Below are 16,898 nucleotides of genomic sequence, written 5' to 3'. Positions count from 1 at the left end.
ACCTGTTTTTTCACCTGAAAATGCACTGGTGTGGTGACAAGGTTGACATATTTTATCATGTAAATAATTTATTGCCAACACCTTGAACACTTTGAGAGTGTGTTATTTCTTTTTACCGGTGAAATTATGGTATGATAAAGTGGGCCATCAACTTATTGTCAATGTCCTACAAGCACGAGAACTGCCCCCTCGACCAGACGGACGACCCAGAAATCCTTATGTCAAAATGTATTTTCTTCCTGATAGAAGGTAACAATTTTTAAAATGTTTTCTAATTTACATTCTAACTTTATGAATTTTCAAGCATTTTCAAGTGGTAATAGTTTGCATTCAAAAATATTCAAAAGTTTAGGGTCAGTAATGTTTTGAATTTTATTCAGCAATGATGCTTTAAATTGACAGTAAAGATGAATAATGTTTTCAAAAGGTTTCTGTGTCAAATAAATAGTTGAACTTTCTATTCATAAAGAATCCGTAAAAAAACTAAAAATCTATTAAGCATTAATAATAAGAAGAAATGTTTCAAATCAGCGTTCATGAAGGATCATGTGACACTGAAGACTCGATTAATGGCTGCTGAAAAATCACTGCAGGAATAAATTAGATTTTAAAATATATCACATAAAAAACAGTTATTTGTAAAAGTAAAAGTATTTCACAATATTACTATTTTTTTACTGTATTTTTTTAGATTAAAAAATACTGCCTTGGTTAGCAGAAGAGACTTTTTAAAGCATTATCGAGCATAAACTTTTGAATGGTATAGATTGGTGGCCTCAGAGATTAGTATGTTTTTAATTTATTGAATTTTTTTAACTATTTGGAATGTTTTTGCATGTTTTTTCTTTCATTGATACAATATTGTCTATGCACTAGGTCTCTAATTTAATCTGACTTGCATTTTCCAATTTGGGTATTGCTGAGTTTCTAAAATGAATTCCTTGTCAAATATTGAATAACAAGTAGATGGAAATGGAATCTGCAGATTTTTTGTTGCATTTTTGCACTGATTTTTGGAGTAATTTTGCAAGATTTTGCAGACTATACATGCTCTTACAATCACATTACATTCTTTTAGTGACAAGAGCAAGAGAAGGACGAAAACAGTGAAGAAGAGTGCAGAGCCAAAGTGGAACCAGACGTTCCTGTATTCTCACGTCCACCGCAGAGACTTTAGAGAGCACATGCTGGAGATCACTGTTTGGGACCAGCCCAGAGTCCAAGAGGAAGAGAGTGAATTTCTGGGAGAGGTGTGTGTGCTTAAATTAGAATGTCTTGACAGTAAGATATCTGTGTATCTGTATCTATAGGGTCAAAAGAACACATGTATTTGTTCTTGACTCCACTGGTATGCATAAGAATAGTCAGTTTTTCAAAGCATCTAAGTTTTATTTCTAAATCACAATCAGTAGGAACTTAGTAGTATGATCTTTGATGTTCATTATGTTTGTATGCTAATTTATACATGCCCCTGGTGTGCAGTTGCTCTGAAGCAGACAAGTGCTGTTTCTCAGGTGTAATGTGTATCTGGTAGTTCTTTGAGTCTTTGTGGCCTCCAAATAGTTATTCTTTCATGGTTAAAACCCCTTTTGTGGTTTTCTTTTTGACCAGATTCTGATAGAGCTGGAGACAGCTCTACTGGATGACCAGCCACACTGGTACAAATTGCAGACCCATGATGTGTCATCCCTACCATTGCCTCAGCCGTCCCCCTGCCTCCCTCGCAGACATGTTCATGGAGACAGTCCTAGTAAAAAACTGCAAAGTAAGTATAAGCTGGTGTATGTGTGCTAGCAGTGCGTGTGTCACTGTAAAAAGTGAGGTTTTTATATAAATAATGAAGGCAACAGTTTACATTGCTTTTTCATTTCTTTTCTTTTTTTTAAAAAAATGACTTTACTGAATTTTCAATGTCTTAAAATTCGGTGTTAGATGACTTAAAATCATTATTGTCCTAATTACCCATTCGGATAAAGTATGATTTAGATGATTTCCTAAGTTGCAAGATAAAATGATGCAAATTGTTTCCTTTGTCTATAAGGTTTTAAATTGGTCAGTATTATGTGCAAAGTTAAGTACAAAGTGCTTGTTGGTATAAACTTTTAACAGCGTCAAATAAATACTCATTTCATAAATGGTGATACAACAGTAATACAAAAACAGTCACGAAATAGACATCATGTAGTTTTTATTTTTTTCTTACTTTTTGTCTTTTGATTAAAAATCCTTTGTATTCAGTCAATATTTCATGATGTTAAAAATAATTTTACTACTTTTAGATGACAAAAAAAATTGTTTAGAAACTATTTTATATATTAATTGAATTTATTTGAAACGATCATATTATTTTTAGATAATATTATATTCATTTACTATTTTTCTTCATCAAAAACATTGTACATGTTAATATATTGATATTTTTTGTTTTCTTCTCAGATTTTAATTTGTCTTAATTTAAAAAAAAAGATTAAATTATCGTCATTATGCATATTTTATGCCTAGTCTTTATTGTTTTCAATGTCAAAAGAGACTTTGTTAATGAACATTTCCTTCACTAATGTCATTCAGTAGAGGAACAAAGACATACTGAAGATGATCAAATGATCATTGATCAAACAATAATACCATATTAATTATTCATACCCTAGTGCGTGCTGAGAAGAGGGTGAAGGAAAAATAAGGTGAAACTGAATTGCTTTGAATGCAGGTTATATATGCAGTTACAGCATATGTTGTATTTTATGTTCAGCAGTTGAATCGTATGCTGTGTATGTGTGTGTGCGTGTGTGTGTGTCTCAGGATCTCATCGCATCATTGAAACAGATTATGATGATGGTATAACGGTAGTGTCCTCAGGTGGGTGGGGGCAATGATTATACAGTTTGAAGAGTAGAAACCCAACACAGGGTGAGAGAGAAAGTTAATTTTACGTTGTTATTATTACTGTAGATGTGTACTGTAGTGTTACACTTGTTGTCATAAAATCAAACTGCTGTGTATGATTTGAATAGAATAATAGATTAAAAAAGAAGGTTGCCTTAGTTTGTGAAAAACATAATACAGTCTTTCTCCCTCTGTGCTGGGCTGTAAAGTGTTAAACTGAACCACAGAAACATATGAATTACATGCATGGAAGAATCACTCCACAATTCTGCTATATATATATATATATATATATATATATATATATATATATATATATATATATATATATATATATAATATACATATAAAACACTTTTGTCACCTTCATAAGACCTGTTTAATTTTGTTGTCAAGCTGCAGTAGCTAGAGGTTATAAAGCGACTGTGTATTACAGCATGTAACAGGATTAATATGGGTCTTATGACAAATGGATGTTACCTCTGTTGCATGTCTGTAGAAAAGCTTGCTGTAGAATTTAAAGTGAAAATGATGAATACGCTGTGGCTGATATTTTGAATCTTAAGTTTTGTTTTTGTTTATTTATAATATGTTCCATGACTATATTGAACATAGGAGTACTGCAAGTAAATATTTTGTTTTTAAACTCTACATGTATCTTGGATATCCAAGATAAAATCCAAGGATTGTTGTCTGGACTCTGGACAATCTATTTGATTGACATTTTGTTATAGAGTTGCACCAAGATTATTTTTTCATAGTTAATGTCAATATTGAGAACTTGATAATGTGACATGTTTTGACATTTACATAATTTAAATAGACTTAAATATTTGGATTCATTTGAACATTGGGGGGTTGTGGGCGTGTTATTTGAGTGCTTTCCATTTATATACTGTTTATTAATTCAGGAAAACTTTTACTTGTTCAGTCTAAGCGCTTTGATGAGCAATCATAAAAAGTTTATTGGATGCATAAATCATGAATTCTCTGAAACCCTGTGGCGCTTAATGCTTAATTCAGGCACTTTTTAAATTCCTTTCAACTGTGATTGGGGGACAGTCCACTTCCTTCACAAATCTACTTTTTAATGTAACTGCAAGTCAGTGTGCTGCTTCTCCAGTTCTAAATTGTGCTAAATACATTCACTTCATTGATAATTTCATGAGTGAATTGTAGTGGAATGTGTATGTGTTTCAGTGAAACTGAACATATGCTGTTTATGTCTGTTTCATGCTTTGTTTCACGTTGTGGGTAAGGTTAGGCTAATTGAAGCTCTCATCTCTGTGGTTGTAACCAGCAAATCCTGGATCAGTTGTAGCATCATCTGTAGTTGTTTACAGTTGTATTCTAGGAAATTAATCTATAATGTTGATATGGATAGCTTTTTGTGGTGTTATTTGCTTGACATGAGTAATGTTTTGAATCAAGCATTGGTGTCTCTAATGAGTTTCTAATCACTATGTCAAGAAATACCACAAAAGAACAAAGAGAGAGAGAGAGAGAGAGAATTTTTTGAGATAATGTCATGTTTCACAGAGGAATACTTTTTTTGCTAATGAACTCAAAGTTTTATGGGGGAAATGCAAAACTTTTGCGAGGGAATGCAGAGTTTATAGTTAATAGTGGATAGTGTTACCTTATGACCAAAATTTTTTCTCCCATATCATATTTTTACCATCACCATGTCCACTTAGAGGCTCTATACATTTCTATAGTCACACCAGACTTGCTATGTTTTTAGAAACTTTCTTGTCTTTCCCAAAACTCATGCATCATGTACACTTAGGTTTGTTCTGCAAAGTGAATAAAATAAAAGTAAAATGTAAAGTGAGGTTATACAAATAAATACATTTAAGGGGACGAAAACGGAGGAACCTTAGTAACAGTACAATCATATAATGCAGATTTTATTTTTATTTGTTTATTTATTTATTTGCTTGTTTCTTTCTAGCATGTGTAGAGCAGTAGCAGTTGTGCTGGCACTTCAGCACAATCCCTTGGCATGAATTGTTGTAGTAGTTTTAGAAATGTCAATGTGGGTGTGTTATTGTCACTCTCTGATGTCCTTGTATGTGTTTGACTGGAACAAGTCTGTGACACAGAATGTATTTGTTTTAAAGCAGCAGAGAGGAACTCCAGAGACAGGGAGAAGTCAAGCACGCTGACCGTACCTGAGAGACAGGCGGCCATGCAGCATCGCTCGCGGTCAGTATCGCCGCACAGAGAAGACAAATGTAGAGCCCGCTCACGACCTGCACACGTCCCTGTGCAGAGGTGAGCCACATCAGCTGGATGCCAGCGCATATGTTTAACAACTTCACTGACCAACAGAGCTGGGTAGTAACTGATTGTCATGTAAACTGGATTACGTAAATCAGATTCCAAAAATTAAGTACTTGTAATAAGATTAAATTACATTTTAAAATACTCGCAATCAAACTACAGTTACTTTTTATTGATTACATGATTACATATTGTTCACACAATAGCAATAAAATTTTCATATTTTAAATGTTCCTTTCAAAAATAGCATACAGTAGGTAGACATCCAAAACGTCGTTTCTACCGCCGCTCGTACCGCCGCCGCGGCGTCTGCAAAGTGCATTTGCAGCTTTTGACCGCTGAGTGGCGCTTTAATCACAGGTTTTCAAACAAGCGCATCACAAAGCACATTGTCGCAAATAGACGTCAGCTTTGCCTCACCGAAGTGTTATATTTGATTGCAGTCGGGGGGGAAAATGAAAGAAAAAATATTTAATATTCACAGATGAAAGTTTAGTCCTTATGAAGATATGTGCGTTTCTTAGAATGAATTCAAGCAGGATAAATGTCAAGCCTATGAGCCTGTGCTTATATTTTCTCTACACCATATTTTTAGATTATGACACATTTAAATAGTGTGCAGTATTATTAATATAATATGAATTATGTGTTATATTATTAAAAAGAAAATGTGGTTTACTTTGCATCGGAGCATTAAAAGTGGTAGCCTATTGTGAGCTAGGCTTGCGTGTTTTATAAATTAGTTTCTTTATTTCAGTAAAACGTAGGGCACTGTATAATTTCGCTCCCATTATTTAGGCCTAATTAAAACAAGAAACGAATAAATTAAACCTGCACGATTTAACTAAATCATTGCAACTCTAAAGAATGGATGGATTAATAAAACGTCCTCACTTATCAACAAAGTGCACACGATGTAAAAAAAAATAAAATAAAAAAAGAGCTTCATTAATTGACAACTTCAGTGATTTTAAATGGAGTCTTCTTTGCTTGCTTTCATATAATTTAAGTAAAGTAAAAAATAAATAAATAAAATAAATAAATAAATTGCAGCCGCATTTAAATGCAGGTTTGTATAATATTCCGTAAAATATCAGTGCAAGATTTGCTCTGCATGATGCTGAGTGCACGCAGCATTTATTCTTATTTGTCTACATATTTTATCTTCATTACAAATCTTGTTTGGTTTTATTTTGGATAATTGCATGTAAAAAAAATATTTACTTTGTAATGCATATGCAAAATGTGAATTATTATTTATATTCAAGTGTTTGTGCAAAAAATTATTAATGCGCATGCATGACGGGGAGGCGCCCTCTCGATCACGTAATTTTTTTTCCTAATAATGAAATAACTGAAAATTGTGGCGTCTCACATACATGAGAAATATATCTACAGAAAGCTTAAAATGTATTTTAAACGAATCAATTCAAAACGAAAGCATTATGTAATCTGTGAAGGTTGTATTTCTGTTTAAAAGGCGCGTCCATGTGGAGAGAGTCAGCACTGTGAATTTCATCTTGCAGCCGACAAGAAAACATTTGTTTATTAATAAATAATTAAAATGTCTCCTTTTTCATAATTATTAGGCTACTTCTGCCTGTGCTTTGTGACGAACTTAATGCATGTTCTTGAGCGTGGAATATATTAAGGCTGGATTATAGTTGTAAATTTAATATAAACTTGCGATTAGTTGAATAATGACAAATGAACGACTAGTAACTAGAAAAAATCTTACGTGGGAAGCAGACCTATTAAATACCATCTAGACATCTCTGTTAAAGTTTTTAAAGAATTGTATACGCGTTTGCATAAATTCTTCCTTCAGAATGGTCTGTAATGGATAGATGCCTTACTGATTTTTCCTCTGAAACACAAAAACGAAAATTGAAATAAAATAAATATTTAATGTTTTGAGAATGATTGGGCTCAACCCTCCCCGCGGGTTTTTGAGACACGCTGCCTAGCAGAGTATGAGCGGAGCGGTGTTATTCTGACTGAAGAGGAGGAGCGGATTTTTTAAAAGTCAGGAGCGTCGTGGTTTTCACTCGCTCCAGCACCGCTCCATCACGAATACAATTCATGCCAACATACCGTAATATAACTGCATATTTAGCAATAATTCACATGATAAACATATTTAGCTATAGCCTTGATTCACATAATCTCTCCGATCAGAAGATTATAATGACGGCAATAGTCGAGCGGGATGTTACAGGCTAGTTCTCAAGGAATTTGTCTTCCTTTTACTGATTATTTTCGGGGTTTTAAAGCATGATTTAAACAGATACAGCACATTCACACGTAATCGCTGTCGCAATAATGCATTCAAACAAATGTAATCTTACAGTAGGCTACTTCATCTGTATCTGATTTTTGAATGAGCAGAAATCTGTAACAAATGCATCGATCTGTAGATAAAAATAACTGATGTAAACTGTTATTTTCATCACAAACAAAATTTGCATAGCAGAAAGCAGCAATTATACCTTTTAATGCTGACAATTTTATTAGTTTGGCGTTTGGTAGGACAAAAAGTTTGCACACAATAGCCTAATCCCCTTTGAAACTCTCCTGTAATTTTATTTATTTATTTATTTATTTTTTATTATTTATAAGCTATTATGAACATAACATTTCAACTTTAGCCACGGAGTGAAGGCGGAGCAGTGTTTCTGGTATCAATGAACCGCGGAGCTTAGTGATTATTAAATGCTCGGAGCGCGGAGGGAAATTGTTGCCGCTCCACTCTCACGTACTCTGCTGCCGAGTGAGAGAGATGTTTCGCCCTATATGAACAAGGCCGTCCGGTGTAGACACAGTTAGACAGTGTCTGCTATATTTACAAATATTTGATATAAGAAATAAAAATAAATACATAACCTAAACCAGCGGCATAACGAGATGAAAATATAGACTAGAAAACTGATTTAGGCCTACACTTGGTCTGTCCTCCGTCCATGACACTGACTCACTGCGGAGCTGCCAGTTTTGATCTGAACCAGCTCTTAACGCCGAGTGGATGGCATGATGGGATAGTATTAAAAAATAATATATTTTTATATTAAAACTTGTTTTGAACAATTTCTTTGTCATTTGAATATTGATTTTAAGTAGGGAGGCAAAAAAAAAAAAAATCGATTTAAATTGTAAATCGGATTTTTTTTGTGAAAAAAATCGGGGATTTTTTTTAGGCCATAGGCCTATCGCCCAGCCCTAATGCAAGTTTTTTTTTTTTTTTTTTTTTTTTTTTTTTTTTAAGTTAAGGCAACTTCCTCTGAAATTAAGTTATAATAACTAATAAACTTTATTGCGCTATACAGTAGTCAACATTTGAAGTGATCAAACCTTTCTTTAAAGTTGTCCTAAAACCTGTTCTGCAAGTTTTGAAACCCTCATAAGGCACTGTCCATATGAAAGAGCAAGAGATTCACACCTTTATCTCGACCCCCACAAGTTATACAGAACTACCCCAGCCCCCTCGAGCTGAACTGAACTCGGTCTGTTTTTTTAGCTGTGAGGAACTGTGTGTTGTCATGTTACTGGGTTGAAACATGCCTGCACTCACAGCAGCCCTTCTCTTTTTATTCATTATTTTCCTTCAGCCCATATTATTATTTTCACTAGACCAAAATAATAACAAATTATCAATTGATAATTAATCATTATTTTTGCCAAAATCATTGTTATTTGTGAACGTAGGCGTTTGCGGAAGGCTTTAAGACCAAGAGGAATCCTCCGTCAGCTGCTCCCGCTTCACAGCGCGCGGGACTCGCGCAAACTAACCCAACATTTAGCAAGGCAGGAAAACATTCAGTCTGCCTGAAGGAAGACGTATTTAACAGTTAATGCTGTTAAATAGAGAGTAAAAAAAAAAAAAAAAAAAAAAAAAAAAAAAAATACAACCTAGTGTAGGCTATCCTTAAACTTGGAGCTCATTATATTGAAGTACAAATCCAAACACCAGAAGCCTACACTCTCACCTTTTTAACTGCAGGCAGATATAGGCCTATATTATTGTACATTACAAATATTTGGATTCCTTATTTAATTAAAGAATAAATACTTATTTTCTTCAAGAATAAACATTATAAATAAATAATTAAAGAAATAACCTCGATTAATAGCCCTTATTTGTAGGTTGTAGGAGATATGCGAGCGATTCATAGATTTAAAAAAAAGAAAATTTGTAGTGCTTGGTTTCAGAAAACGAATACAGCTCGTAAAAAATGCTATGATGCAAAAGTCATGCTAACTTATTAATTCATAGAAATAATTTAATTAAAAATTTTTTTTTTTCGAGATTCAACTTGAATTTCAATACTATTAAACTGACTTTTAAAATCTCAAGGAGTTTATAAGTTGAAACGGGTTAAATGTCACAGTGCATGCTAGCCTAAATGAACTTGTATCTTGTATAGTATCCGAAGACTTGAGTGCATGTTAGCATAAAACTAACAATATAATTTGATTTGATTTGATTTTTTTTTTAAATGAACAATTCCTGTATAAAATGTGACAGCAACCTTTATATCAAACATTTTGAAATCGTCCACAGCTGAGCATCGCAGGAGGCAGATCTGAAGTTATATTTGTTTGTTCACGAAGTGAATGTGATGCACAAAGTCATTTTTTAGATGCAATGGGAAAAAATAAAGCTGGATAAAAACATACACGAAAACACGCTAAAAAATAAATTACATTTGTGAGAGTTGCATTTTATTACATTCAGAAATAATAACGGCAGGCCTAATAATGCTATAGGCTAAGCTAAAAAACAGGACACTTTTTAGTTCCCTTCACTTTACAACAAATCCTTTAAATTTAAAAAAAAATATCAGAACAGAACAAGAATTACAAATATATAATTCTAATGGATAAATATAATTGCAGCAGGCTATTATATATAATAATATAGGCTTATAAACAACAACAAAAAATAATAATAATTAAAAATAATTGAAAGCGATATGGCTACATTATGTTGGGCTTATCTCTCTCATTCGGGACAAATCCAAACATGTTGCCCATTTGAAGCTAAACTCTTATTCATTAGGTAAAATAGGCTTTGGATTTCACACGTGTTTTAGTATCGACGAAAAAAAAAAAAAAATCATAATTAGCAAAATTATGCCAAAGTGGCCCGCTGCCCCCGCTGCATGGCTCGGTGAACGACTGCTGTTTCCAATGAATATGTGTGCATGAGGCACCAGCGCGATCAAAGTCACAATTCACAATTATTGGTCACACAGTAAAGGCATAATTCAAAAATGCAAAGTGTTAGCAGTTTGAAAAATCAAGAATAATAACAGAGTTAATAAGAATTATTTGTAAATGCTGGACCGTTCTCATTTCGCTCTGCAAATGGAACCTGAAGATTATTATTATTATTATTATTATTAGATTTTTAAACCAAGAATGAACAGAAATGAAAACATTTTAATCCGTTATATATATATATATATAATGACTGTTTAAAAACAATAGCATGCATAAGAGCCTTTGTGTAAAGGTTTATTATTTATTTTTTGATGAGTAGACTGTAGCCTAAGACTATCCTATTTTTAGTGGCTTTTAAGGATGTTATAATGTATATTATAATGTTATTGTTGTTTTACGTCTTCCTTTCATTCTACAATTACATTCAGTTCGCAATCTGTCCCTTTGCGCCACCTGGCGGTAGTTTCGCGAATGATTTTAACACGCGACTGATTTGCAGTTAACGCCGCGGCCCTGCGGCGGCGGTACGCGCGGCGGCATTACTCATTTTGGTTGTCTACCATCTGTACCACTTGTATATATTCAGAAACTCTTCCAGTTTTGTGGACATTCACACAAAGACCAGTCACAACTGAGAGGCCACACAGCATTTGACCACTGGATTTACAAAAATTATTTTAATTTTAATAAGTGTTTTCTCAACATTTCAACATTGCATCAACTACAAGATGAACACATTAATATTTATTTGAATTATCACTCAGTATGTTATTTTACCATGTATTACTATGTCTTTGGAAGGCTTTTTTTCTTTCAAACACATTAAAATGCAAAAATTCATGTTATTTATTATGTACACATAATGCAGGGATTCCAATTTTTTTTTTTTTCTTCAGCTGAATCTCTTTCACCTAATATATATTTTTTTTTAAGTTTAAGATAATAAGTTAATAATTAAGTAATTCACATTTGCATGTTCATGGTTCTCTGACACTGTTTAATGGTCACATGACATCCAGGTAAACAAATTATTTCATTTTTTTAGTAAGTGTTTTATTTAGATTGTTATATTTTAAGATGATTTATTAATTTTACAGTTTACATTTTTAGGATGTAATTATTAGCTTTTCATTAAACTCGTGAACCCCCTGCAGTTCCTTCACAACCCCCAATTTGGGAAACCTTGACGTAATGTAATGTTTAGTGTACTTCATTGTTAATAACAAGAGATGTAATAGTTTCTTTTTATTTGCATTTTTTTTTTTTTTTTTACAAAATATCCTATTTAAATCAATATGATAAACTAGTTAGGTCAAAAGTAATCAAAAAGTAGTTTGATTATATTACCTAATTTGTACATAATGTACTAGATTACGTTACTAACTAAATTTTTTTGTTACGTAATTTGAAATCAAGTAATCTACCCAGCTCTGCCGACCAGTCATAACAACGGTTTGACATTGAACAATGCCTTTATTATTTCGTTAGTGTTATTGTATGTTATAATTATATGGAAGTAGGGCTGTGCAATTAATCGAATTCGATTGTCATGCGCATCTCGTCTGTAAAGACGGTCCCGTGATTAGTACTAAATCAGCATCACCTGCACAACAATCGAATGCGATTAATTGCACAGCCCTATATGGAAACAGATGTTGACGTAAAATTATAATGAAAACATTTTAACAGTGTTCTTGTGAATTCTCTTTCATTCAGATACAGTTTAGAGCTCATTCATGCATGCATTTCAATTTAAAGGTCATAATTGCTTTCATAAGTGATACATTGTATAAATGTAATGCTTGAGGTGATATAGTTGTGTGAAGTGTCTTGCCCTCTAGACAATGATTTATGTTTAACGTAAGACTCATCACTCGTCATCCTCTTATCAGGAGTCTGGATGAGATCCACAAAAACCACCATCATTCCTACTCTCCCTCTCGCTACCACGACTCCCACCAGGAACATCGCTCTGGAGATTCTGACTATGAATATTCAGAGGACAGGTATTACTATTTTAGTGCTTAATGCTCCAAATGCATATATAAAAATGTGTGTGTTTGTGGAAAACAATGCAGCACTTTACATAATCGTATGCTTTAGCTATATTGAAACTGTTTTTATTCACACCTGGATCTTTTTACTATTAATGATAAATAGCATCAGGAACGTTTGTTTTAGAAACAGAATTTGATGTGATTTTCATATTGTGTCAACAAAATGTTTTATGCTGTTGCTCTACTAAATACTAATACTACTAAAATGACTAACAGTCATAGTTTTTAGTTCATTCCCATTAATAATAGTACAAATATTGCTAAATACATGTCTATCATTTTCTATACATATTCTGTTTTTTTTTCTTTATTTCTTTTTCCTCACCATCCTCTTACTTTTCTTTTATGTTTGGTTGTCAAACTGTCAATGTGTCACCATCACCATGGCAACATTAGCGAGGTCCTGGAGATGCACAGATCAATCCGAGGTGGGAGTGCTGAGTGCCTGCATACAAACAGGTAAAAATCCAGAGCTGTGAATAAGCTGCCACTTTGAGTTACCTGTATCCAAGTATGCCTTGGTTTCTATGTTTCTTGACAATTTTAGAGCATATAAAACTCATGGTGATAAATATAATGAGAATTTAGAGCAAGACTTTTTTTTTAATTTTGTGCCTGATTCAAGCATATTTGAGATATCTGTTGTCTATGCCTGCCATGTTAAATGATTGAAAAGATTTTTTTGTGTTTACTTATAAGTAATGGTTTTCTTTCTTTTGCTCTTTTTGATGCCTGCTTGTTTGTGCTAATGTAATTAGGAAATTAGCTAGGCACTGTAACACACTTCCCCCAAAGATGCCCTTGTTAGTGAATGGTATACATAAAGAAATTTACAGGTAAGCTGGTTGAAATTACCTGAGTATCATTGTTGTGCTTGAGCAGATTCCCATACTGTTAGTAAAAACTTTCACACCCTTGCAGTAAATTTAAATGTTCCTCTGCTTAGTATGATTTGTGTGCTGTTTCAGTCATTACAGACATTGTTTCCCCTCCCTTTCTGTGTTGTATCTCTTTACTGTACTTTACAATGCTTTCCCTTAAAAGCAATTGTGTTTGTTGTAATATAATATGCATATTATAATTGTCCACCAACCATTCGGTGCAAGTCTGCAAAATTGCTGTTGCGTTGTTAATAAATGCATACTAATATTTTTAACCAAAATTTAGTATAATCAAATACCAATATATATAGGATTGGAATCAGCAGGGACCTGGTGATATAATATTTTATTGATATTTGGGCCAAGATAACATAAAAGTTTGATTCTTTGTCTTTAATGTATAGTTATTCCAAATTTTGATATATTGCATCTTCTGCTCACTTGACTCTAACTGTGGTGTTTTACTTAAATATATACAGGTCCTTCTCAAAAATTAGCATATTGTGAAAAAGTTCATTATTTTCCATAATGTAATGATAAAAATTAAACTTTCATATATTTTAGATTCATTGCACACCAACTGAAATATTTCAGGTCTTTAATTGTTTTAAAACTGATGATTTTGGCATGCAGCTTCTCATGAAAACCCAAATTCCTATCTCAAAAATTAGCATATCATCATGAAAGGTTCTCTAAACGAGCTATTAACCTAATCATCTGAATCAACTAATAACTCCAAACACCTGCAAAAGATTCCTGAGGCTTTTAAAAACTCCCAGCCTGGTTCATTACTCAAAAAAACCGCAATCATGGGTAAGACTGCCGACCATGACTGCTGTCCAGAAGGCAATCATTGACAACCCTCAAGCGAGAGGGTAAGACACAGAAAGAAATTTCTGACGAATAGGCTGTTCCCAGAGTGCTGTATCAAGGCACCTCAGTGGGGACGTCTTCTGTGGGAAGGAAAAAGTGTGGCAGAAAAAAGTTTGTGCAAAAAACGCTGCACACACGAGAAGAGGTGACAGGACCCTGAGGAAGATTGTGGAGAAGTACCGATTCCAGACCTTGGGGGACCTGCGGAAGCAGTGGACTGAGTCTGGAGTAGAAACATCCAGAGCCACCGTGCACAGGCGTGTGCTTTTGAACCAGAAACAGCGGCAGAAGCGCCTGACCTGGGCTACAGAGAAGCAGCACTGGACTGTTGCTCAGTGGTCCAAAGTACTTTTTTCGGATGAAAGCAAATTTTGCATGTCATTCGGAAATCAAGGTGCCAGAGGTCTGGAGGAAGACTGGGGAGAAGGAAATGCCAAAATGCCTGAAGTCCAGTGTCAAGTACCCACAGTCAGTGATGGTCTGGGGTGCCATGTCAGCTGCTGGTGTTGGTCCACTGTGTTTTTATCAAGGGCAGGGTCAATGCAGCTAGCTATCAGGAGATTTTGGAGCACTTCATGCTTCCATCTGCTGAAAAGCTTTATGGAGATGAAGATTTCGATTTTTTTTTCAGCACGACCTGGCACATGCTCACAGTGCCAAAACCACTTGGAAATGGTTTACTGACCATGGTAGTACTGTGCTCAATTGGCCTGCCAACTCTCCTGACCTTGAAACCCCCATAGAGAATCTGTGGATATTATTGAAGATGAACGTTGAGAGCCGCAAGACCCAACACTCTGGATGAGCTTAAGGCCGCTATCGAAGCATCCTGGGCCTCCATAACACCTCAGCAGTGCCACAGGCTGATTGCCTCCATGCCAACGCCGCATTGAGCAGTCATTTTCTGCAAAAGGATTCCAGACCAAGTATTGAGTGCATAACTGAAACATAATTATTTGAAGGTTTGACTTTTTTTTGTATTAAAAAACACTTTTCTTTTATTGGTCGGTTATAATGAAATATCTAATTTTTTTGAGATAGGAATTTTGGGTTTTCATGAGCTGTATGCCATAAATCATCAGTATAAAACACTAAAAGACCTGAAATATTTCAGTTGGTGTGCAATGAATCTAAATATATGAAAGTTTAATTTTTATCATTACATTATGAAAAATAATGAACTTTTTCACAATATGCTAATTTTTGAGAAGGACCTGTATATATTTAAGTAAAACACCAAAGTTAGAGTCAAGTGAGCAGAAGATGCAATATATCAAAATTTGGAATAACTATACATTAAAGACAAAGAATCAAACTTTTATGTTATCTTGGCCCAAATATCAATAAAATATTATATCACCAGGTCCCTGCTGATTCCAATCCTAGTGTACAGTTTTTAGATTAAAATATACTTAATTATAAAGTTTGCATAAAGAGTATGCTTTAAGTAAGGAATAATTGTTCATGGACAATTGAATTATTAGAAAAATAATGCACACCCGAGGTGGTGATGCACCTCGGGTGTGCATTATTTTTCTAATAATTCAACAACCCAGAGTCAATTATTCCACTTATACTACGGTTACCACACCTCAAGACGTTGATCAGGTGATATACTTAAAAGGATTCGTCCAGTTTTTGTACTTAATTGCCTATTATGAGTATGATTATTTCTTCTGCATCTCATCCAGCGCCTCTTTTGCTTGTTCCAAAATGTCATTTTAAAGCTGGTAATGGAGGCTTGAGCTGTTGATGGCATTCTAATGCAGTTATTAATGAAGTTATTAGAAAGAGAGCGAGAGCGAGAGAGACAGAGCCATACAGAGAAAGAAAGAAAGAGAGAGAGAGCTTGTGTGTATTAGGCTGCAGCAGCATCTCTAAACAGTGCTGTTATTACTTCGCTAGTGAGAAATGTCATGTGTATTTACTTTTGGAAAATCATCTGTCATTTTGTTTTTAGTCCTGTAATTTCCGTTATTACAGTTTTACTATGCAAAGTGATATGGAACTGTAATGCGGTCAGGAGAGCTGCCTAGAACTATGTTCGCCATGTGTTTCCCAGAAAATAATTTCACACCTCAGAATGTTCGTCAGCCAATCAGATTCAAGCATTCAACGACCCCGTAGTATAATCTGGTTTAAGATAAGCTTAGCATAAAAATTCAGTGACCACAAATGAGCTAAATTAGAGGAATTACTCTTATTAGCTAGGGCTGGACAATATATCGAACAATATGATCATGCGCATCTCGTCAGTAAAGCCGGTTCCATGATTAGCGGTAAATCCCCATCACCTGCTTTCAAATGGAGCTGCAGTTAATACACAGAGCCGTAGTTCACTGAGAAGCTACGCTATATCGAGTTCATTATTGAAGATGAATCGCCTTTGATAATGAACTCGATATAGCGTAGCTTGTCAGTAAACTACGGCTCTGTGTATTAACTGCAGCTCCATTTGAAAGCAGGTGATGGCGATCTAGCGCTAATCATGGAACCGGCTTTACTGACGAGATGCGCATGATCATATCGTTCGATATATTGTCCAGCCCTATTATTAGCATTCATTAACATGTATCAAACATCAAGTAATTAGAGAGGGTTTTGATGTCCTTGGTCTATAAACAACATATATTGTTTCTCTAGACACAACTGAAGTATTTTTAGTAATATGTATCTATCTACATTGTGAAATAACAGT

General features: G+C 34.2%; 1 protein-coding gene across 1 annotated transcript in view; it reads left to right on the top strand.

The window, feature by feature from the left end:
- Positions 1 to 16,898, top strand: part of LOC109048416 (regulating synaptic membrane exocytosis protein 1-like) — an 80,926-nt gene that overhangs the window by 47,589 nt on the left and 16,439 nt on the right. The window contains exons 13-21 of the mRNA XM_042756553.1: positions 117 to 249; positions 1,079 to 1,250; positions 1,612 to 1,765; positions 2,800 to 2,856; positions 5,007 to 5,160; positions 12,282 to 12,395; positions 12,843 to 12,905; positions 13,205 to 13,282; positions 13,329 to 13,339. Of these exons, the coding sequence (XP_042612487.1) occupies positions 117 to 249; positions 1,079 to 1,250; positions 1,612 to 1,765; positions 2,800 to 2,856; positions 5,007 to 5,160; positions 12,282 to 12,395; positions 12,843 to 12,905; positions 13,205 to 13,282; positions 13,329 to 13,339 (936 nt within the window). The remainder of the gene's footprint in view (positions 1 to 116; positions 250 to 1,078; positions 1,251 to 1,611; positions 1,766 to 2,799; positions 2,857 to 5,006; positions 5,161 to 12,281; positions 12,396 to 12,842; positions 12,906 to 13,204; positions 13,283 to 13,328; positions 13,340 to 16,898) is intronic.

The sequence above is a fragment of the Cyprinus carpio genome, chromosome A1 (assembly GCF_018340385.1).
Source record: "Cyprinus carpio isolate SPL01 chromosome A1, ASM1834038v1, whole genome shotgun sequence".
Classification (NCBI taxonomy): Eukaryota; Metazoa; Chordata; class Actinopteri; order Cypriniformes; family Cyprinidae; genus Cyprinus; species Cyprinus carpio.
Note: the sequence above shows the minus strand (reverse complement) of the source record. Positions and strands in the feature narration are given on the sequence as shown.